The sequence below is a fragment of the Aedes albopictus genome, chromosome 1 (assembly GCF_035046485.1).
Source record: "Aedes albopictus strain Foshan chromosome 1, AalbF5, whole genome shotgun sequence".
In the NCBI taxonomy this organism is placed as follows: domain Eukaryota; kingdom Metazoa; phylum Arthropoda; class Insecta; order Diptera; family Culicidae; genus Aedes; species Aedes albopictus.
Window position 1 is genome coordinate 76,963,164 of NC_085136.1, and position 24,144 is coordinate 76,987,307.

At 38.8% G+C, this 24,144-nt stretch overlaps 1 protein-coding gene across 2 annotated transcripts in view; it reads right to left on the bottom strand.

Annotated features, from left to right (window-relative positions):
• The window catches only part of LOC109422034 (chloride intracellular channel Clic), a 226,401-nt gene that overhangs the window by 15,549 nt on the left and 186,708 nt on the right, over positions 1 to 24,144 (bottom strand). For both annotated transcript variants that reach the window (XM_062844884.1, XM_019696674.3), the window contains exon 3: positions 7,920 to 8,084. In XM_062844884.1, coding sequence (XP_062700868.1) covers positions 7,920 to 8,084 — 165 coding nt within the window. The remainder of the gene's footprint in view (positions 1 to 7,919; positions 8,085 to 24,144) is intronic.

Consider the following 24,144-nt stretch of genomic DNA (forward strand, 5'->3'; position numbering starts at 1 on the left):
GCTTCGTCGTTTTTAACTCCAGATAGTGTGCCAAACACGCACAGCGCAGGTAAACCAAGCGCCTTTTAACAAACACTCCGAGAGAGTAGTTTCTCCGGAGATTTTTTTTTAAATTCCACCAGAGATTTCCATAGGATGTCTTGCCGAGATTGCACCAGGAATTCCTAAAGCGATACATTTGAGAATGATTCCAATTTTTTGAGGAAGAGAAATTCCTCCAAGAATTCCTTCAGAGATTTCAGACATTCGATCCTTCCAGGATTTATCCCAAGGATTGCTTAAGTAATTATTCCAAAGATTCCTTAAGAAATTCTTCCAGAGATTCCACCAGGAGTTGCTATAGAGTTTCCACCACTAAGTCCTCCAGGAGTGCCTCCAAAACTGCGTCCTGATGGTTCTCGATAAGTTCTTTCAGGAATTCTTATAGGAGTGCCCGAAGTATTTTTTCTCTTACAATTCAAATAGAAATACCTCCAGAATTTTTAACAAAAATTTTAGCAAAAATTTTCCGAAAGATTTTTTTATTTCAAAAATAACTCAGGATTTTTCGAAGCATCCACTAGGAATTCTCTTCCAGAAATACATTCAATAATTCTGCAGAGGTTCTTGGTTACTTTCTTATGAAATTGCTCCAGAGCTTCCTCCAGGAATTCATCCAGAAACTCCCGCAGATTTTATTATCAGAAATTCTCCCTACAACTCAACCAGAGATTATTTATGGGTTTCTCCCAGAGATTCCTTGAAGACTTCGAGTTGTGATTTGCCTAGGAATTCTTTAAAACAAAATCTGACAAAAGTTCTGGATGAATTACTGGAGTAATCCCTGGAGAAAAATCTATAGCTATTTATTGGAGGAACTCGTGGAGGAAAGCCGAATGAAAATTTGGAGGAGAATGCCTGGAGAAACATTTCAAGAAATCCCTGAACAGTTCCTGTGGGAGTCTCTGGAGCAATAGCTGAAAAAAATCTCAGGAGGAATTTCTGGAACAATATCTGATAGAATTGATGCAAAAATCTATAAAGAAACTCCTGGAGGTGCATATTTCTGCATAAAGTCTTGGGGATATTCTGTAACAGCTAATGGAGACAATCTTGGAGGAGTTCCTGGAGCAAACTTTTGAGAAACTTCCGGAGAAATCACCGGGTCGATCTCTGGAGGAATCACTGGAGGAATTTTCGAAAGAATCGCCAGAGTAAATCCTCAAACATTCTTCGAATGACCTTTTAGATGAATCTATTGGAAAATTCCTGGATGACTCTCTGAAAGAACTCCTGAAGGAATCTCAGGAATAATTCCTGGGTGAATTTCTTGAAGAATCTACGGAGGAATTTCTTGAGAAGCCTCTGAAAGAGTTGCTAATGAATCTCAGAAAGAAATCCAGCAAGATAGTTTGCTCGAGCTATTAAAAAAATTACTGCAAAAATCTCTGTCGGAACTCTTAGAAGATATTCTGGAGGAATCTCTGGTGGAATTTTTGGAAGAATCTTTAAAGGAACTCTTGGAGGAGCTCCTAGAGGAATACCTAGAAAAATGTCTGGATGAGTTCCTCGGATTTTAGAAAGAATGTAAAAAAAATCCGTTCCTATATACGTGAACTCCCAGTCACGGCAACGGGAACTATGCATAGCAACGATAACAGCAATAAGAAATGTACACCGTGAACTAGATGTCACGGGTTCTAGAACGCCCATATTGACAGCTGGAACTAGTTCCAGTTCACGGTGTATATTTGCTTGTTCTCATATTTGCGTTTGTTTGTTCACGTTTATCAGAACGGTTTTCTGAGCGTGTAGAGGAAATTCTAAAGATATTCCAGGTGGATTTTTAGAGGAACTCCTGTAGGACATTTATCTCCTGTAATGGTGAAATCTCTAGAGAAGTTCCTCAAAGAATTCCAAGAGGAACGTTAGGAGCAATGTTGAAGGAATTTCCTAAGGAATACCTGAATAGAGGAATTTTGGGTAATTACTGTATGTGCTACTAGAAGGATTTCTGGAGGAATTCCTAAGAGCATCTCTGTAGGAACTCCTTGTGGAATCGTTGAAGGAACTCTTGGAGGAATACTTCGGGGTGGAATTTCTAGAGGTCTTCCTAGAGAAATCTCTTAAGGAATTTGGATAAATCTCGGCAAGAATTCATTAGTAGTTATGTTCAAGCGAAATACAAGCCTCTGGGACAATTTAGAGTAGCTCATAGAGAAACTCTGAAGAATTTTTGGAATAATTCTTAGAGAAATCTTTGAGAAAATTTTCGTTAATATACTGGAGAATTCATTGGCAGAATTGTTGAAGCGATAATTGGGATTTAAAAAAAAACTATGAAGGAGTTTCTAGAAGATTGTCTAAAAAAATCTAGTGTAGAATGCGAAGAGGTATCTCTGCAGGAATTCGTAGTGAAATCTCTGGATAAATTGCTGAAGAATCTCTGGAGGAATTGTCTGGAACATGATCTCTGACTCGTGAAAAAAAAATTGCGGAGGAACATTTGAAAGAATTACTTAAGAATGTAACATGAAATTCTCGAAGAAATCTTTGAAAGAATCACTGTAAGATGAGCATTGTTCCTGTTTAGTAATAGTTGTAGAGTACTTGAAAATGATAAAATACGAATAACAGCTTTGTAAGAAGGTGAGGTTTTCAAAAGCAATTACGCCCTGGAGTAAATCTTGAAATAATCTTTGGAGCTCTTAGATGAATCTCTTAAAGAAATTCTGGATGACTCTCTGAAAGAACTCCCGGAAGAATCTCTGCAACAATCCCTGGGAGAACTTCTTGAAGAATCTCCGGAGGAATTTCTTGAGAAGCCTCTGGAAGAGTTGCTGGATGAATCTCTGAGAGAACTGCATCCAGGTATATCTAGAAGAGTTTTTGGAATAATTTCTGCATAAATCTCAGCAAAAATTCTTTAGAAAATCTATGCAATCTTCCCAGGAATCCCAGTAGGAGCCTCTAGAGGAATTTCTGAAACAATATTAGGAATACCTTTTAGAGGAAACTGAAAGGATTCTGAAAATAATCTCTAGAAGAAATTGTGGGATTTTTTTTGGAAAAATTCTTAGAGAAATCTTTGGAAAATCATAAGTGGATCTCTGGAAGAATGGTCAACTGGAATCCTTGGAGAATTATCTGGCAGAGTTCCTAAAGACATCTTCGGGAGAATGAAAAAATCAAGGAATTCTAGGAGGAATTTCGAAAGGATTGTCTTATAAGTTTTAGTGAGGAATTGCCAGAGGACTCTTTGACAGAATTCGTGATGGAAACTCTGGATAAATTACTGAAGGAATTCATGAAAATAATCTTTGACTCGTGAAAAAAAGCTATGGAGAAATATCTGAAAGAACCACTGAAAAATCTAGCGGGGAATTCTCAAAGAAATCTCTGTAAGAAGTTTTCTAAGAATTTCGTGAAAATCTTCTTTTTTTAAATCTCGCAGAATGTTTGGCGGATTCCTGAAACAATTTTTGGAGAAATCTTTGAAAGAATCTCCAACTTCTGGCTTCGCCATATGGTTTCCAGAATTCTCAATTTTGGCACCAACATTTCAAAAGGGCGTGACTGCTTTATGAAACTACACTATCTTTCATAGCTGTAGAAAGATAATATTTATATTTCTACTCTTCAATGTTAAACTTCAACACTATTGGAAAAAGGAGCATTTTTCCTATCTAGCGACAGCGACAGCGAAGATGTAATCGATCAGTAATTCGCCAATGATCCATGAAACATTTTGATGGCCAATTAGTCTTGTAGAGGTTTTGAGAACCGTCATAAAACCTAATACCTTTTAATTTGGTTTTATGATGGTCTTCGCAAAGAATAAACAAAAATCTGGGTTTTGAGGGAGTTTGATATGGAGTTATGATACATTCGTTATGGGCATGGATTTGGTCATATGGTCACATGGATCTTTTCAAGAACTAGGCAGAAATGCTCTCCCGAGCAGATGAGAATAGCAAGTTAATAACTACGAAATCACATAACCTGTTTTTATATCTTGTTTTGTTATTATTAAATTATCAAGGCATAACTTTTCCATAACAAATTTTGTTATACAAGCTCATTTTGTTATAATCAAGCTATTGATATACATTAACTAAATTACATTTAAATAACAAGTTTTGTTAAAGTACAAGTTTAGTTATTGTTGTACTATTGATCAACCTATCAACAATAGCACAACAGTAACAAGTTTTGAAATCACAGCAACAATTCGACAATTATGACCTGTCCCTTTGTGTTGTTCCATTTTTGTATTCAGTTAAAAAGGAAATTCCTGGACGACTCCTTTTAAGAATTCCTTAAATAATTTTCGGAAAAGCACTTGGAAATTCTGGAGGAACCTTTCGATAAATCCATGGAGAAGTCTTCAAGAGAACTACTGGCGCAATTTTCTTAGAAATTCCGAAGTTAATTCTTCTGAGCAATTATTTGGATTTTTAACAGAATCTTTTGAAAAATTCCTGGAGAATCGTTCGAAAAAACTCATGGTGAAATCCTCAAACAAATTTTCAGAAAATCTTAAGATGAACTTCAGGACTAATGATCACCGGGAATTCTGAAGTAACCCTTGAAGGGATTCTATGCAGGATTCTGGAGGAATTTCTGGAGGAGTCTTTGAAAATCCATGAAAGATTCCGTCAAAGAAGTTCTTTATGGAAAGTTTATTACCAAATCTGCTGACAAATTTTTGGAAGAATTTTATGACAAAGTCATTTGATAAACATTAAAGGAGTTTTTGACGGAATCCTTAAAGAAATAAATAGAGAAATTTTAGAAAAAAAATATTGCAAAAAATTCTGGTGAAAGTCCTAGAGGAATCATCAGAGGAAGTTCAGGAGAAATTATAGGAAAATTTTTGAAGGAATTCTTGTGGAATCTAGGAGGAATATTCGACATAATTCTTGAATCCAGGGAAAAATCGGAGGAATTAAAACAATCTTTCCAGGAAAATTGTAATAATCTGCACAATATTTCCAATATCCCAAAAATTTTCTGCACAACTGTTGAGCATTCTAAAAATTCTTCAGTTTCTATGCTGAAAAAAAAACAAGGGTCACACGTGTTTCGAAAACAATTAAAGTATAACAGTTTATAAATTACAGGGGGAAATCGAAGCTCGTCGTATTTGATAATATAGAAATGACTAAAGTTCGAATATCTTGACTTCAAATCTCTTAGAATGAATTAAAAGCTGAATATAGTATTTTTCGATCATTTTAAAATATTTCTTACGTCAGAGTGATGAACCTCATGTTATTGGCGGGTTTGTGAGACAAAGCGAATACATAATTTTATATAATAGGTATTATAACTTATTTTGTAACGAGTTTGGTATCATAGCAAATTCTGCTCTCCGATTATTATCAATAACATATTAATATCAAAATTTGTTATTGAAATATTTTCCGAATTCACTGTTATTAAGTTGTTATTGAAACTAACAAAACAAGTTATTGAAATGGTTTTCCAGGAACATTTTTTTGTTATGGAATTTGTTATTTTGCCGCTTATGACAGACAAGTTTATAACACAATATGTAATGGTAATAACTTAAAAATAATCGATTTTATTATTCAGTTATTTTGCGCAAATAACACAGCTCCTTATGCTGTTGTTATTCCCTTCTGCTCGGGCTTCGTTTCACAGTTGATGAGCCTCGGACTTCGACTACACAGCAGTCAACATGACCCCCGTTCAAGTAGTCCTCTAGTGGACAAAAATAACTGTAAATCTCGATAAGCAAATAATGAAAGCAAAATACTTCTATTCACATAATGATATCGGGGATGTCTGAAGAAGTCTACTAAGCTATTGGTTACGACTGTGATGGATTGTAACTTGAAAATTGGCCTTTTCAGTCTTGACAAAATTCAAATACTGTTATTTAATCTTGTCCGACGTTTCGGTCACATTTGGAACCATCCTCAGGGACTCAATTATTACAAATTCTTCGTCTAATGTGTTCTGTTGAACATTCTTTGAAAGAGTATCTGTGTTCTTGTTACAAGATCTACCATTCATGGGCGAGTTCCTCATAAGATCTTTAACACATTAACAATGATATTGTTGGTAAAGCGATCTTCATCTTCATGAATTGCTCCCTGGTCTAAGCCAGTTTACCGCTCTGGAATTTGACGAATTTCCAAAGCTTTTCCAAAGCAATGGTGATCGATCCAGTGCGAGGTGTCAAATTTCAGAGGTGTAAAATTCCGGAAGGGGGTTTCCACAGTTAACGAATCCCAACTGTTAACTGCAGTGAGAGAAAATTCAATCCGCTGGACAACCTCTGTTCAACAGAACACACTGGACGAAAAATCTGTTATAATTGAGTCCCTAAGGATGGTCTCAAATGTGACCGAAACGTCGGGCAAGATTAAAAAAACAGTATTTGAATTTTGTCAAGACTGAAAAGAAGTCTACTAAGGACATCACATGAAAATCAACAAGGATGCTGAAAAGTCTATCAAGGATCTCCAAAAAGACTCTATCGAGGAAATCTGTTAAGGATCTCTGGAGTAGTCCACTAGAAAACTGGATTAGACCTAGGGAGCAATTCATGAAGATGAAGATCACTTTACCAACAATATCATTGTTAATGTGTTGAAGATCTTATGAGGAACTCGTCCATAAATGGTAGATCTTGTAACAAGAACACAGATACTCTTTCAAAGAATCAAAACCCAAGTGAAACTGTAGAATTTCAGGAAAAAATCCTTCAAATCAGAAGAGCTCTGGAAGGATGTCAGTTAGAAACCAGGGATATCCGAAAAAAAATATCGAGGATTTTCGGAGGAATCTTCATGCAATTCTATGCCGTCTACCATGGATCACTATAGAATCTCATACTGTTTCAGAAACCCCTCATGGACCTTTACAGCAATCCGAAATATTTATCAACAGTTTAAAAACGAATATGTAAACGATTTTATCGGGCTTCGGACAAGGGCCAAAGAAAAATCCGGCAAAGGCGTTGCAGTCAATTTATTTAAAATCTTAAGTGTAATGATCATGCATTGAGTGGGAATTCTGTCATGAATCTACAAAATATTTTGTTGGGGAATTGCAAATTTTCTAACTTATAATATGCCAAGGATCCCGGAAGAGATCTTACTAGAATCAGTAGAAATATGTTTCAAGCCGGAGAGATACATGAAGGATCCTTGCAGAAATTCCTCGAGAATCTTCGGTAGATTAGGACAAATCCAGAGTCTACAGAGATTTCCTCACAGAAGCCACCAAGGATCTCCTCGAAGAGCCACCACGAATTTTAGGAGGGAACTTCCATGGATCTTAGGAATCAAGTAAAATGAATCCGGTGATGAAGGCCACTTTTGTTGCCCTGGTTGATCTAGGAGATTGAACTCTAGAGCTTGAACAACAAACCAGAAACACCCTATTCAATGATCCTGTCGAAATTCGGGTAGGATTTTCTTTCTTATTAAACCTGAAGTCCCGTATGAATGATGATCCCAAATTACGTCAGCAAAAGTTTTCGTTACTGAGCTCTTTTAAATCTAGTAGATTGTGAACTGAACTCCAGAAGGCTGCGGATAGCCTCGAATTTGTGAGTTTCATGAGTGATGCATACCCAAGTAATATTTTAAGATCAAACAGATTCGAGAAGGTACTCGTAACCATCGTAAAGCTTAAAAACGATTAGGGTTTCAAAACCTTTCCAAGACTAATTGGACTTCCAATTGTTGCATGGGAAGAGCCTTCTTGCAATGTGAGCGTGTATTGCTGCTAACTAACACCCAGGTTGGTAAGTATATTAAGGCTCGTCCATAAACTTAAGGAGGAGATGAAGTTTATGAACAGCGCCTTGTATGATATAAACTCCTAAGGGTTTGGAAGACCCAGAACTCCACAATTCATCTTAGCATAAGGATGCTGATAAAAGGCTTACGATAGGTACCCACCTGCACAAACAGATTGTATCCACCGGGGACCGACTTCATGATGTGCCGTTCGATTTTGTCATTCTCCAGGATGGCCAGTCCGTTGTCGATCAGGATCGGCGGGTGGGTCGCTTCGAAGTTGGTCCGGAAGTCGGGCGGCGGTTTTTGCATGTCCACTGTTGTGACCTGTGTGAAAAAAAAAAGAAAAACAAATGAAATCGGTTAGGATAATAGAAACTTCTATGTAACTCAGAATGAAATAATAAACCCAATAAGAGAGAGGAATATTTTGCGTTAGATTGCTTAGGATTGAAAGTAAGTAGTAAGTAGCACAGACGTTTGACGTAAAGGACTTTGGACATAATCGAAAGACACTCTTCCTTAGATATGATGTGTCTATTATGCCAAACGACTTTATGTCAAATGACATCAATCTCATGTCAGTAAAAATGTGGATAATTTGTGAAGTTGGGGTAAATATATTCAACATAAGCTTACTACTAACGAAAAGGTTCATAATATTGAGATTAAATAGTACTTCGCGTTTCATAACTTCCTATTTAAGAATGTTGTGATTGCAGTATCACCTATTGAAAGCCCGTTGTTGCATGCCAGCAGTTGCAACTAGTTTGCAACGAAGTTCTTTCCTCAGGTAATTATTGTTGTTACATGGACTGTGAAGGCTACAAATTTGAAACGTATTACCCCAAGTGGTTGGTCTTCAATGGGTTAACAGCATCAATAAAACTAATCTGCTTTACGATTATTGTTTGCTACTTTAGCCAGCCAGCGCCAAACGTTCCCTGACCAAAGTCAGACAACTTCAATGGGAAGCACGATGCGATATTGAGGTCGAGGCGATACTTGAACGATTTAGAGAGAGAACATATTCATTTCAAGAACCCCGCAGCACATTCTGCCAATATGTAGATTCTACAGACTTTGTTTTTGCTTACATCGACAATTTATCGCTTCGCCATATGGGGAAGATCGCGTGCACAGTAGAGGTTCGATAGCTGCGAAACGTTTGATCGCAATCAATCGGCTGACCTTGAATGAACAAACGAATGAACTTTAAGGTCATTCAACGTCAATTGATGAATTCTACGTGACGTTACAGTTATCGAATTTTACTCGATAGTAGTATCGTAAACAAGTTGCATTTATCGAACGTCTACTGTACTTCTTCCGCGCATCACATGGCGATCGTGTCTGTGTCTGGCTGGTCGTTCGCCATTCTTTAGCCGCATGGAGACGAATGGAAGAAAATAGATATGAACCTGCTGCTGACTAAGCGCGGGCGGCCGGTTATCTGGTCAAACCAGATGCCTCCGCCCGCACTGTGCACCGGGTGGATGTTTGCTAAACGAACTTCTATAGCTACAAAGCTACATACATATGTACGTGTATAATGGAACGTAATGAACACATACGATGCGTAGTTCCAAACAAACAGCAGCATCCGGCGTTTTCGCAACCACTACCACCACCATTGCGGCGCTAATTTTAGCGCAGCTGATCCAACCAAGCTCTTGCAATTTGGAACAGTAATGGACAATATATTGGTAACTTTTTTCGATTTCCCATGACAATGATCAACTTTCTGATCTGCTATATCTGAGTCATTTTGGAATCCATGACCAAAATCAAATTCTATCCAATTAGTCCATGAATAACTCATACACTAAAACGTAATGAAGGGGATTTTGATCGTGAGAACAGGTCTTACTCCTGGGCATATGAGGTGGGACTAAGGGGGTTTCCAATAAAAAGGTCCCAGAGAGCCCAGGAAAGGGGGTTCCAAGGGGCTTCAGGGGCGTTTCAGGGGGCTGTTTCAGGGGATTTGAGGTGCCTTTTAAGGACGTTCTGTCAGATTTTGATGGTGTTTTAATCGGATGAAGGGGAAACCAGGGGCATTTTAATAGAATTTAAGGGGTTTTAGGGACATTTCAAGGTGCTTTAAGGGCAATTCAAGGGATCTCAGGAGCCTTTAAAAGGCGTTACAAGGGGTGGAGGGCGACTCACGGCATTTCAGAGTAATCTCAGAGAATTTCAGGGGTTTCAGCAGCATTTTAAGGGCGTTCCTTCAGATTTTAGTGGCGTATGATAGCATTTCAGGGGTGTTTCGAGGTATTGCAGGTCAGGGTCGTATCAGGAGCTTTCAACATCTTTAAATAAAATACCATTTCAGGGGCGTTTCGAAGGATTTTGGGATGGGGTTCCTCAAAATCATCTGCAACTTCCTGAAGCGCCTCAAAGATCCCCCTAAGTAAACCCTCTCGGACTCCATTTAACGCACTTGACACACTCAGGAACTCCTTTAAACTCCTCCGTAACGCTTCTGAATCCAGCCTAAAACGCTCTGAAACATCCTGAAATGCTCTCCCTTAACCATCGGGACGATTTTTTGCACCAACCTCGCCACTGTAGAGTACGTCAGGGAGGTACAAATGACCCAACCGTCCTGAAAAGGTCAAACCCCTTTGGACCCCATGTAACGCACCTGAGACGCTTCAAAACCCCCGAAAACTACCTCCGTAAAGTTTCCGTAAAGCCTCTGAATCCCACCGGAAATGCTCTGAAACTTCCTAATACGGCTCCAAAATCCCCCTAAAACCCCTCGGACTCCATGTAACGCATCTACGACGCTCCGAAACCCCTCGAAAACTACCTCCGTAGCGCCTCTGAATCCCGCCAAAAATGCTCTGAAACTTCCTGAAATGCCTCTAAAATCCCCTCGGACCCAATGTAACGCATCTGAACCACCAAAAACGCCTGCCTAACGCCTTCGAATCCCTCCAAGACCCACTTGAGCCCCATGTAACGCACGTGAGACCCTCGGAAACCCTCGAAAACGTACCTGTAACGTCTTCCGACGAAACTGATTTGGCCGATTTGTGCAACACTTGATGGATCGAAATCAAGTGTACGAGTCGGCACCGAGCTTTCGAACGAGAACGATTACGAGTTCTAATTCTCTGGAGAAGGTGTAATAAACACCGAAACGTTGGAAACCGGTCTGCACTAAAGTGTGGTATGGGTTCGGAGTCAGTTTCGCTTTCTATTCCGCAGAATCGTTACCTGTTCTGTGGCTTAGTTGGTTAAAGCGCCCACAATGGGGAAAAACCCATGAAAACCAGGAAAAAAATCAATATCTTTTGTCGCAGTGGAGTGAAAATTACAAACAAAATCATTTCCGCTTGGAAAATGTCTGATAAATCGAATGGAATCAGTGTCGTTCACCGCACGAAACTGTATGTCGACCTACAGAGTCGATTTATCATCGGATTCTTGATTTTTCATACTAAAAGATGCGTTTTACCAGTATATCTCATACAATATATTGAAATTATGAGTTTACTCTGTCATACAAATGCTTTAGAATGTACACAAGTAGTATTCGACATAAAAAAAATTATGTCGACTCAAGTTGGTTATTTTGGCGAAAATGATCGATTTTCAAACAAAAATTCATAATTCTGTCGTAGTTAACTAAGAAAAATAAATTATTTCCGCAAAGAAAATGTCTCGTAAATTGATTTAAACTAGTGTCGTTCACCGGATGAAACTGTATGTCGACCTACAGAGACGATTTATGACCGGATTCTTGATTTTTTTGTACTAAAAGATGCGTTTTGTCAGTATTTCTCATACCATTTATGAAATTACTGTGGCATACCAGTTTAGCACCCTATGCGCAGAGAAGCGAATCGTCAGCATTCGCGCATCATCGAACACCGCGACCCAACCGCGACAACAATATTCGCGTTCCATCAGACATCACGACTTCGCGACGTCGCGTCGCGCACGTCGTCGGTCGTCAGCGACACAAAGACTCGAGCCGGTCGGACAGGAGAGACCGCGCCGCCGACGACCGTCCTCTTTCGCATCGCAGCAACCGGGCGGCAAGCACGTGTCATCCAAAAGAGGCTGGAGGCAATTTTACGGCAATCGGCCGAAACTGTAGTGCAGAAATTTACAATTACTCTGGCATACAAATCCTTTAGAATGTACACAGATAGTATTCGGTATAAATATTGCTTTATGTCGACTCAAGTTGGTTATTATGGCGAAAAATATCGGTTTTCATATAAAAATTCATAACTCTGCCGTTGTTAAATAGGAACACTAAATCGTTTCCGCTAAGAAAACGGCTGGTAAATCGACTGGAATTAGTGTCGTTCACCGGACGAAACTGTATGTCGACCAACAGAGTCGATTCATCATCGGTGATTTTGCGTACTAAAAGATGCGTTTTGTTTAAAATTATGTATTGACTTTGACATACAAATACTTTTAAGTGTACACTAGTATTATTCTGTATATTTTTTTATGTCGACTCACAACAAGTAGCTTGTTTTGGTGAAAATGATTAATTTTCATACAAATGAATACTTGTAATAGTTAACAAAGAAGTAAATATTTGAAAACATTTGAATTTTGAACATACACTGTAATTACTTCTGTACTCCAAATTCCTCTCTCTCACTATCTTCTTGGCATAACGTCCTCAATGGAACGAAGCCTACTTCTTAGCTATATATGAGCACTTTCACAGTTATTAACTGAGAGCTTCCTCTGCCAATGACCTTTTTGCATGTGTATATCGTGTGGCAGGCACGAAGATACTCTATGCCCAAGGAAGTCAAGGACATTTCCTTTATGGAAAGTTCCTGGAGCAATCTGGAATCGAACCCGTCACCCCCAGCATGATCATGCTGGATCAGAAGGCCGGCTCCAGAGGCACGTTATCCTCCATTTGGGACATTTGTGCCATGATATGTTTAATTTTGGTTGAAAAAAAATGTCGACTTGAGCCAGGTATACTTTTATTTGATCTATATCGACTCGTGAGCAAAGATAATTTTTTTTATGCAAGAAGGAACTTAACTACATGCTCTGTTTATTATACAAGTTATAGATATGTCATAATCATATTATAATACATCTTAATATGTTTAAATTTTAACAATATATGACAATTATTAAATTATTTCAAATGAACAAAATTCGTCTATCGTTGAAATTAGTATTTTTGAAGAATGTAATGCAATTTTGATGTTACTAATATGATGTTGTTTTTCTTTTTATTGACCAACGGGGTCATTCGCTAGATTTTTTTTAAATTGTCGTAGTTACTTTCATCAAATTATTAGCGAAAGAGATAATCGACAAAGAAGAATCGAACAAGTCAGACAAGGATCTGTAGAAAAATCTTTAATGTACTAACGTATCTCACAAAAATACAAAGACATGTATCTTTATGTCTACTTTTGAAAGCTATATATGGTCTCTCTTTCTCAGTTTAGATGGATTTAGTTTTAATTACAATAAAGGTCAATTGTATTTCTTGTTTGCTACATGCCAACTCGTGATCAAAGATATTTAATTATTCGTGCCAGTTGGAAATTACTTTTTTTTACTTTTAATACATGACCAAACTCTCCCTCAACACACACTCGACATAGTAAAAGAATATGGTTTCTAACCATTAACCACATAATCAGGAGTTATGGTCTTCGTAACTTTATATCTATAGTATCATCAACAAAACAACCATGCTAGTTGCTACATAGATATTCAGAGCTACTCCAATCCAAATTATTGCTATTGGTTCCAGTTTGTTGGAAATTAAAAATATGATCATATCGGTAAGTAGAGTGGGTTGTCTTCCAAAAAACATAAGGAAAACTAATAGGGCCCTTCCGAGCCACTCAAAAAACGTGTGTCGCATGGTACTTAAGAGTTGTTAAACGCGTCACCATGATTTTCCTTGTCACCTCAGGCATCAATGTAATTGCTTCTGTCATCATCGCTACTATCACCATCGCTCCTTCTCGCCATGGACCGAGTGGAATGGAGATGGCTACTATGTACAGCAGAGGCCACCCCGGCCTTAGCCTGATCGGTAAGGTAAGTTCTCCCGGGAGTTCTTCCAAAGGTACCTGCAGGAGTTCCTCCGAAAATTCCTCCGGGAGTTACTTAAGAAATTTTTCCGAAAATTCCTCCAAAATTTCCTTCAGGAGTTCCTCCGAAATACCTCCGGGAATTTTTCCAGGAAATTCATGAGGGAGCTTTTCCGGAAATGGCTGCAGGAGTGCCTCCGGGAATTCCCCCAGAAGTTCTTAAACGAGTTCCTGTAAGAGTCCCTCCGGTAGTTCCTCCAGGAATTCTTTCCCAGGAAGTTCCTCCGACAGTTTCCGGAAGGAATTCCTGAAGGAATTAAACATATCATGGCACAAATGTCCCAAATGGAGGATAACGTGCCTCTGGAGCCGGCCTTCTGATCCAGCATGATCATGCTGGGGGTGACGGGTTCGATTCCAGATTGCTCCAGGAACTTTCCATAAAGGAAATGTCCTTGACTTCCTTGGGCATAGAGTATCTTCGTGCCTGCCACACGATATGCACATGCAAAAAGGTCATTGGCAGAGGAAGCTCTCAGTTAATAACTGTGAAAGTGCTCATATAACACTGAGAAGCAGGCTTCGTCCCAGTGAGGACGTTACGCCAAAAAGCTAGTGAGAGAGAGAAATTTGGAGTACAGAAGTAATTACAGTGTACATATGTTTAAAATTCAAATATTTTCAAATATTTACTTCTTTATTAACTATTACAAGTATTAATTTGAATGAAAATTATTTATTTGTAAGAAAATTAATCATTTTCACCAAAAAACCCTACTTGAGTCGACATAAAAAAATTGTACCGTATACTACTTGTGTACATTCAAAAGTATTTGTATGTCAAAATAAATTCATAATTTTAATACAAAACACATCTTTTAGTACGAAAAATCAAGAATCTGATGATAAATCGACTCTGTTGGTCGACATACAGTTTCGTTCGGTGAACGACACTAGTTCCAGTCGATTTACCAGCCGTTTTTTTAGCGGAAACGATTTAGTGTTCTTAGTTAACAACGACAGAATTACGAATTTTTATATGAAAACCGATCATTTTCGCCAAAATAACCCATTTGAGTCGACATAAAAAATATTTATATCGAATACTACCTGTGTACATTCTAAAGGAATTGTATGTCAGAGTAAAATCATAATATCCTAGTTAACAAAGACAGAATTATGAGTTTTTGTATGAAAATCGATAATTTTCGCCAAAATAATACTTGAGTCGATAAATAAATATTTATATCGAATACTACTTGTGTACATTCTGAAGGATTTGTATGCCAGAGTTAATTCATAAATAGTATGAGAAATACTGACAAAACGCATCTTTTAGTACAAAAAATCAAGCATCCGGTCATAAATCGTCTCTGTATGTCGACATACAGTTTTGTTTCATTCGGTGAATGACACTCAGTCGATTTACCAGACATTTTCTTTGCGGAAATAATTTAGTTTTCCTAGTTAACTACGACAGAATTATAAATTTTTGTTTGAAAATCGATCATTTTCGCCAAACTATCCAACTTGAGTCGACATAAAAAAAATTATGTCGAATACTACTTTTGTATATTATAAAGCATTTGTATGACAAAGTAAACACATAATTTCAATATATTGTATGAGATATACTGTTAAAACACATCTTTTAGTATGAAAAATCAAGAATCCGATGATAAATCGACTCTGTAGGTCGACATACAGTTTCGTGCGGTGAACGACACTTGTTTCATTCGATTTATCAGACATTTTCCAAGCGGAAATGATTTTGTTTGCAATTTTCACTCCACTGCGACAAAAGTTATTGATTTTTTTCCTGGTTTTCAAGGGTTTTTCCCCATTGTGGCGCCGGTCTAGCGAATACGGTGTCGAGGGTTCAAATCCCACCAGAATGCGTTTTTTTTTCACCTTTCTTCTCTTAATTTGCCAATTAATCAACATTATGTTTGAAAACATTAATTTTAAAGTTTTTTTTCTAGTACGTTGAGTCGTACCAGCAAATTGGTACAAGCCTGTAGACATGTCTGCACAAGATCATAGAGTGTTTGGGAAGGTTGTGTGGCACACGGTTCACGTTAGTGCATGGATCCCTTTTGGTAGGCGCAATATGGTACATTTATGTGAAGGTGTCACACAGAATTATACTGCGCTGTGGAGATGGCAAGTAAGGAAGGGGCTTTTCAACCCATTTGTAATTATAGCGATGGTTACAAATGGTTTGTGTACGTAGAGAAGAAAGGCAAGTTAGATAAAAAGATACAAAGTAGAAAAGGGACGGACCATATGGATTAAACCCAGGACCTCAAGCATAGGAATCATAAGCAGTAGTCATGACACCGTCTTGAAGGAATTCCAGAAAGTGATAGATTAAAACCCTAGAACGTAAACCATGATGGGATTTAAGGGGTGTTCCAGTGGATTTCAGAGAATTACAGGATTTTTAGAGAAATTTCAGAGAGCTTCAGAAAGGTTTTATTTATAGGCAAAACAGTTCTTTCAAAAGAATCTTTCTCATCTGAACAGTTCTTTAGAAAGAACTAGTTCTCGTGAACCGTTCTACCATTCAGAAGGTTTTTGCGTTGTTTTGTTAATCTAATGACCTTCTAGAGATCTACTGGTCAAGTCATTACTTTACGTATGATTTTACGTGTTATAATATTTATAATTACGTGAGCATAGAAACCATTTTATATTTTGTATTTCCAACTCTGCAAAATATAGAATTGTGATCTTGTGCATTGACCAGTAATTTTTCAAATGCTTTTCTCCGATCGACTGTACGTCTTCGGAGTACTGTCTCTCAGAAACCAATTTGCGTTCTTTGGAAAAGCTGAATAAACGGTTCTGGAACATTCAGTTTTTGAGAGAACGGAGAACTACCGTTCTTTTCAAACGAACGACAGTTCAGTCATTCATTCCATAGAACTTGTTAGCAATACTAGCAGCACTGCCTTCGACCCGCCTTGCGATGCTTCTGACTCCAAGCCTGCCCAACTACATCTGGCCGGTAAACGTTACAGGGGTCGTAATTGTCTAATATATTAATGACAGTCTAGAGTCGAATGTCAGCTATATGTATGTATGGAATGATAGGTAGAAGTGTTTATATTGCGTATTGCATAACTCGATTCGGCAAGGAGGTATAGTGGCAGTATTAAATGATAATTTACGTTTATTAATTCCCAATTGAATTCGATTATAGAATATAAGAAGAGCACAATCAAGTTGCGATTTAGAACACATTCTGCTAGCCAGTGAATAATTACTATTATTGTAAGTAATACTGTACTACTATACCTTAACCTTCCATCTATGAATGTATCTGATCATTATTAGGTCCGCACCGCTTGTGCACTATAGACTTGTTGGATTTATACCGGTGAAGGAGACCAAATTGTAAGCAATCAAATATCGTTAGATCACCCATACATTATGACCATTATCCATTACAGCTTCAAGTTATTATCACCATCAGAGAATTGCGTGTTTCTTTGAGGAGGTCCGAACCACCAAATCCAACAGAACTAGTTCTTTTGAACCGAACCGTTCGCGAAGATTTCCAGATTGGCGGGGGGAGAAGTTTCAGAAAAATAAAATAAGGAAACATTTTCGGAGGTTTAAGGAGCATGTCTAATGGTTTGCAAGAGCGTTAACATAGGAGATTCAGAGATATTTCACTGAATTCGATCAACGATCAAGTCTGACTTATACATGTCAATGGTTGCTACTCCGTGATTGATCTGAGCTGGTTCCAATTGCACTGAGATCCAAATGAATAAGGGCTGGGACACTCAACTTATTCTCAAAGTGCAATTTAAGCAGCTCATACATGTCCTTATAGTCAGTTGGGAAGGGAAAGGAATGTTAGAGTGTGCTGGTTGTTGCTACTAAAGACCGAGATCACCTCTGTATCCCCACAATCAGCACGGACTGGGGTGTTTGTTAGATGGAAAGGATGGGAGATCTGGGAGTCACCGTTGGGTCGGTGATGCGATCCATGGATTTGGGGTTATTTATAGTGTTCGTAAGGTGATACATTGTGTGGTGAATAAGGTGAATAAGGTCAAGCGGCACAGCACGCTTTGGTTGCATAACTTGTAGGCGTTATATACACGGTGTTCAATAAGTTCGGATACACAGTAAAATTGAATTTATTTCCCATGTGTAATTCAGTTTTGCAAAGTGAATGTATTAATTGAAAGCTCACATAATACTGATCAAATACAGTATATGTATTGAAATAAACTGTCCTTTATCCTTTTGTAATAATTGCAAATGTGTCTCAAGTTCCTTTTGGTCGGCACGCACGTCTGTCATTGGTATTTCGTCTAGCTTTTATTGAGTAATGGTGTTAAGTTAAATCAAATTAGGTTGTTGTCCTCAGCATTAGTGGTAGCAACTATGGCCATACGAAATAATCTATAAGATTCAGATTGGGTGAAATACGGACTCATTTTATTTTGATCTTTAAAATTGCTAAAATTGCCGCTGTACCTGGTTTAATGATTTTTGTTTTGTCAAAAAGCAAGGCTGCGTTATATCTCAGTTTAATCCATAGTTATCTTTTCCAAAACTTGATTATATCCCTATTGTGGCAAATTTGAACCAAAATTGGCTTTATATAATGTTTTTATGCCTTTTTCATAGATTTAAGCACATTTTGACTAAACTTGCAAATTTATCACCATATCATCACTGAAATAGCAGTGTAAAGGGTTTGTCCATTAATTTAGTTATTTTAATATAGTATAGTGAGATGTAAACTCAAAAGTCAACGTTTTAGACTTCTGTAGCTTGAGCAACTTATCGAAAATTATTCCAGCGTGCCGGAGCTAACAAACTTTAGATACATCTAAGGCTTATAAAAAAAGTAGAAAAAAACTTTATTCAAAACCATATGCTATATTTGATCAGTGTTATATGACCTTTCAATAAATACATTTACTTTGAAAATCTGAATTACAGATATGAAATTAATTGAAGTTATATGGTGTATCCGAACTTATTGAACACCCTGTACACTGTGCTGTGAGTGGAAGATGGAAGGGAGGGAAACGACTTTTTTCCAATTCGTTTCTGGTTCTAGCGATGGCTATGAACATATGAATATACATGAGTTGTATATGTAGAGAAGAGAGAGAGAGAGAGAAAGTGGACAGAAAGATACAAAGTAGGATGAAAGGGACGGGCCAGGGATTGAACCCATGACCTTCTGCATGTGAAGCAGAAGCGGTAGCCACTAGACCACCATACCCGTCAGAGATATTTCACTGAATTATAGAAATACCTTTAGATACGTTTCCTGACACCTTAGGAGGTTTTATAAAGGTTTTAAAGGCCCTTAATGCCAATTTAGAGGGTTTCACGAAAGATTTAGGGGGGGGGGCTTCTAAGGCCATTTGATGGCATTTCAATGGGTTTCAGGAGTTTTAATCCGGGGTTTTAAACCGAAATCACCTCCCCCCTTCTGCGGACGAGGCTGGTTTCAGCGGATTTCGGATTTTTGGAACGTGCAATGTGTTTCATGACCCATTCAGGAAATTTAAATTCTGGGGCATTTCAGAAGGAGATTTTGCGACGTTTCCGGGGGACTTTTCTTATAAAGTTTAGCAAGGTTTAAGAGCCGCGTAAGGTCGTTTAAGTTTTCAGTAGCGTTTCAAGGGGGCTTTCGGCAGCACTCCAGGGCGTTTCAAAAGGTTTCAAGGTATTTCAGTAGATTTCCAAGATCATTTTCGAGATACCTTAGGTGCGTATCAGGGGCATGTTTGGGAGTTTTAGATGGTTTTAGGATTTTAAGCCGAATTCTTGATTTCTACTTTCTTCTTCCACATTCGAAGCCAGTCAGCAGTGAACGGTTGTCGATTGCTTGTCAGCGACGACAACAAACTCCGGCGAACGGTGGGAAGCCACACTTGAAAATTATTCATTCGTTCACATTCGCATCGCAAGCGATCGAGCGGTGATGCAATTTGTGAGTGATATTGTGCGTACGATTTTTTGATGTTTTCAAAAAATGTTAATTATTTTCTTTGCAAATCTAGCATTTCAACAACAATACACTAAATATGTATGCATTACATGTAGAAATTTTCTCCTAATTATGATAATAGCCACTTTGATCGCTCACAAGCATTTTTTTTCAACCAGTTCATTTATTTGGGGCTCAATCGCGTTGAACGCTTTGCGGAGCCAAAACTCATTTTTTTGTATTTTGTGTACAAATATGATTCTTATACAACATAGTTAGTACGGGACGGAGCCAGGATACTCGTGGCAGCTCGAGATTAGTGGGTCACATATGCTTTTAGGATGGGCGTGGTAAGGACTGGGGGTAGGGGTTCTCTGAAGCTCATCCGGAAGGTATAACGTAATGGCGTGTTCGTTGTCTTCATAGTGATTCAGCACCAGATAGTTGCGGGCTTTTCATCTGCCGGATGGCCAGGAACAACACAAAGACGAAAACAGAGAAAAAAAACTGGGGGAGAAAACACAAGAGAATTAAACCTTTATACAAGACAAACGAAGAAAGTCGTAAATGCATAGCATATAAGTGTCATCGCGAGTGCCCAACACATCTCTCACAAGAACAAAGGGTTGTCTACCTCGGGCCTCAAGGGTATCCAAAAGTAGTGCTCTGGAGGCGTCATTATCCGGGCATTGCCAAACTACGTGGTCGATGTCATCATAACCGGAACCGCACTTAGTACAAACATTGCTCAACGCGAGGTTAATCCTGTGTAAATGCGCATCTAGCGAGTAATGGTTGGGCATAAGCCTTGACATTACGCGAATGAAATTTCGACTTACATCCAAACCATGCCACCACGCTCGCAAGGAAACATTAGGAATAATGGAATGTAACCACCGTCCCAGCTGGCCATCTCGCCAATCATTTTGCCAACTTTGAAGAGAACTCTGGCGAACAAAATGGAAAAATTCATCATGTGAAATTCTTCTATCATAGATCTCACCTTCCTGTGCGCCCACCTTTGCGAGAGAGTTCGCCTTCTCATTGCCATAAATTGAGCAATGTGAGGGGACCCAAACAAAGGTAATCTTGTATGATCTTTCGACCAGTGCACCCATCTGCTCCCTTATTTTTGTAAGAAAGTAAGATGGATGTTTTACAGGTTTCATCGACTGGAGCGCATCAATAGAACTAAGGCTATCCAAGAAGAAGAAGAAATGGTCTACGGGCATGTTGGAAATCATCCCCAAAGCGAAGTTGATTGCTGGCAGCTCAGCAACATAAATCGAACAAGGTTCCTGAAGTTTGCGGAAGGCGGTGGAATTTTCATTGAAGACACCGAAGCCAGTGGATCCATTTATGCGAGACCCATCAGTGAAGAATCTCTTACAGGAATTGACATGTTGGTACTTTTCGTTAAAAATGCGAGGAATAGATATATATCGAAGTTGATCTGGAATTCCATGAATAGCTTGTTTCATTGACAGATCGTATTTAACAGAAGAACTGTCATTGGTGAAGTGTACACGAGGTGGATTATGACCTGGGAGGCTTATGTCAGATGACATGTAGAAAAGATAGATTCTCATAAATTTTGACTGAGTATTTAGAGTGAGCATTTCTTCGAAGTTTTCAATCACAAGTGTGTTGCTCACTCCATACTTGAAGTAACCTTAGCGAGAGCTCCCAGAAGCGGTTCTGGAGAGGTTTCACCCCTGCCAGGACCTCTAGGCTCGCATTATGCGTTGAGTGCATGCAGCCGAGGGCAATACGCAGACAACGATATTGAATTCGTTCCAACTTTAATAGGTGGCAGTTTGCTGCTGAGTGGAAACAGAAAGAGCCATACTCGAGAACCGAGAAAATAGTCGTTTTGTAAAGTTTTATGAGGTCTTCCGGGTGAGCACCCCACTATGTGCCGGTAATTGTGCGTAGAAAATTGATCCTTTGTTGACATTTTTGCACCAAATACTTGATTTGGGTACCCCAAGTGCCTTTTGAATCAAACCAGACCCCAATTTCGAAATTCAAAGATTGGTCGATTTCTATTCCCAAAAGATTGAGTTTCAATTGGGCTGGGTTCCGCTTTCTAGAAAACACAACCAATTGAGTTTTTTTTTTCGGAGAAAACTCGATCCCTAAATTTCTTGCCCAAATGGAAAGATTGTTTAAGGAATTTTGCAATGGTCTTTGCAACATTTCTGCATGTGGGCCTTTGAGAGAAATCACAGCATCATCTGCAAGTTGTCTTAGCATGCATTGTCCTTCCAGACATCTATCAATGTCTTTCACGTAGAAATTATAAAGCAAGGGACTTAAACATGAGCCTTGCGGTAGGCCCATGTAGCTAATTCTGGAAGTTGTCAGTTGTCCGAGATTGAAGCTCATATGTTTTTCTGACAACAAATTATACAAGAAATTGTTTAAAAGTCCGGGTAGTCCACTATTGTGCAGTTTTTCTGACAATATTTCTATGGAAACTGAATCAAAAGCGCCCTTAATATCCAAGAAAACTGAAGCCAATTGCTCCTTTTCCGCAAAGGCCAGTTGAATATCTGTTGAAAGCAACGCCAGACAGTCGTTTGTTCCTTTGCCCTTGCGGAACCCGAATTGTGTATTTGAAAGCAAGTTATTCGATTCAACCCAATGGTCGAGTCGCGATAGGATCATTTTTTCCAACAATTTCCTTAAACATGATAACATAACTTGATGATTTTGTGGCTATATCGGTCTCTTTCTACTCATAAGTATAAGGGAGTATAGACTGGCAAAAGTTTCAGGCACCCGACTGCCTATGTATTGTTCTGTTTTCATCACAAATTCTATCGATCGGTAGCTTTTTCGGAATTCGCACTCCGTTCATAGGGGTATGCCTATATCGCAGCGTGTTCTTCCTATTAGCTTTTTCGATCTTATTGGATAGAACACTTTTGCCAGTCTTGGTAAGGTGGTATGAACTACCAACCAAGCCGATCGGTTTAAAAGCGCAGGTCGCACGGCAGAAGTTTCACGCATTCGATGTATTCGTTCAATACATGGCCTACTTGCCTAATTTCACCTTCTATAAAATTTTCACACTTGTTCGCTACCTAGCGAATTCTATCATATCTATCATTTTATTATCCACTTTGATCTCTACTCCCTTATACTTATGGGTAGAAAGAGACCGATATAGCCACAAAATCATCAAGTTAATTATAGAATATGGTCGATAAATCAGTACATGACATGATAACATAGCAATTGGGCGGTATGAATTATGATCAGACGCTGGTTTACCAGGCTTTTGAATAGCTATTACTTTGACCTGTCTCCATTCATGCGGAACGATGTTGTTCTCGATGAATGAGTTGAATAGGTCTAGCAATCGTCTTTTTGCGATATCTGGGAGATTCTTAACCTTCCGTAACTCGCGCGGTTGACTACCTGCGACAGCACCACGCTAATGCTGAGTACAAAAAGCGAGATTTTTTCAACGTGTTGTACAAAATACAACAGCGCGATCGTTCGAGGGTTAAGAAGATTGAACTTTATCATATCGCGTCCCGGAGAAGAATTGTTTGATGAAAGAAGAGCTATAGAAAATTCCAGCATTGAGAATGGTCTGTCCAGAGAACCGTCTCTTGAGATTGATTCCCAAGAAATTGGTCGTGCTGGGACTGAGTCTGGGCAGACTTTTTTCGCGAAGCTGTATATCCAACGGTTGGAGTATTCGTCACTCTCATTACAAGATGAGCGGTTTCGCATGTTGCGAGCCACTCTCCAAAGCGTTGTCATCGAAGTTTCTCTTGAGAGACCCTCAATGAAGAGTCGCCAATAACTACGCTTTTCCGCTTTTAGCAAGTTCCTCAGTTGTCTTTCAAGTTTAGCGTACTCTTGATAAAGATCCGAGGTGCCATGCCTACGAAAAGCTTTGAAGGCATCAGATTTTTTAAGATACAATTGGGTGCAGTCATCATCCCAGCCAAGTGTGGCTGGTCTTCTTTTGAAGGTTGCACTTGGAACGCGTCGTTTTTGTGATTCTAATGCACTCCTGTAAATCAGTTCAGACAGGAATTGATACTCATCCAAAGGTGGAAGAGGATTGGATGATTCAACTCCAAAAGATACCGCTTCTGCATATTTTTGCCAATCGATATTCCTAGTGAGGTCAAAGGGAACCTGAATTGGCTCGTCTGACCTTTCGCAATTATGTTTTATGGTGGTTATAATGGGCAAGTGATCACTACCATGAGGATCTTCGATCACCTTCCACGAGCAATCGAATGATAGTGAACTTGATCCCAGAGAAAGGTCAAGCCGACTTTCTTTACCGTCGGATGCAATGCGTGTCACTTCACCTGTATTCAAAACGTTCAAAGTGAAATCG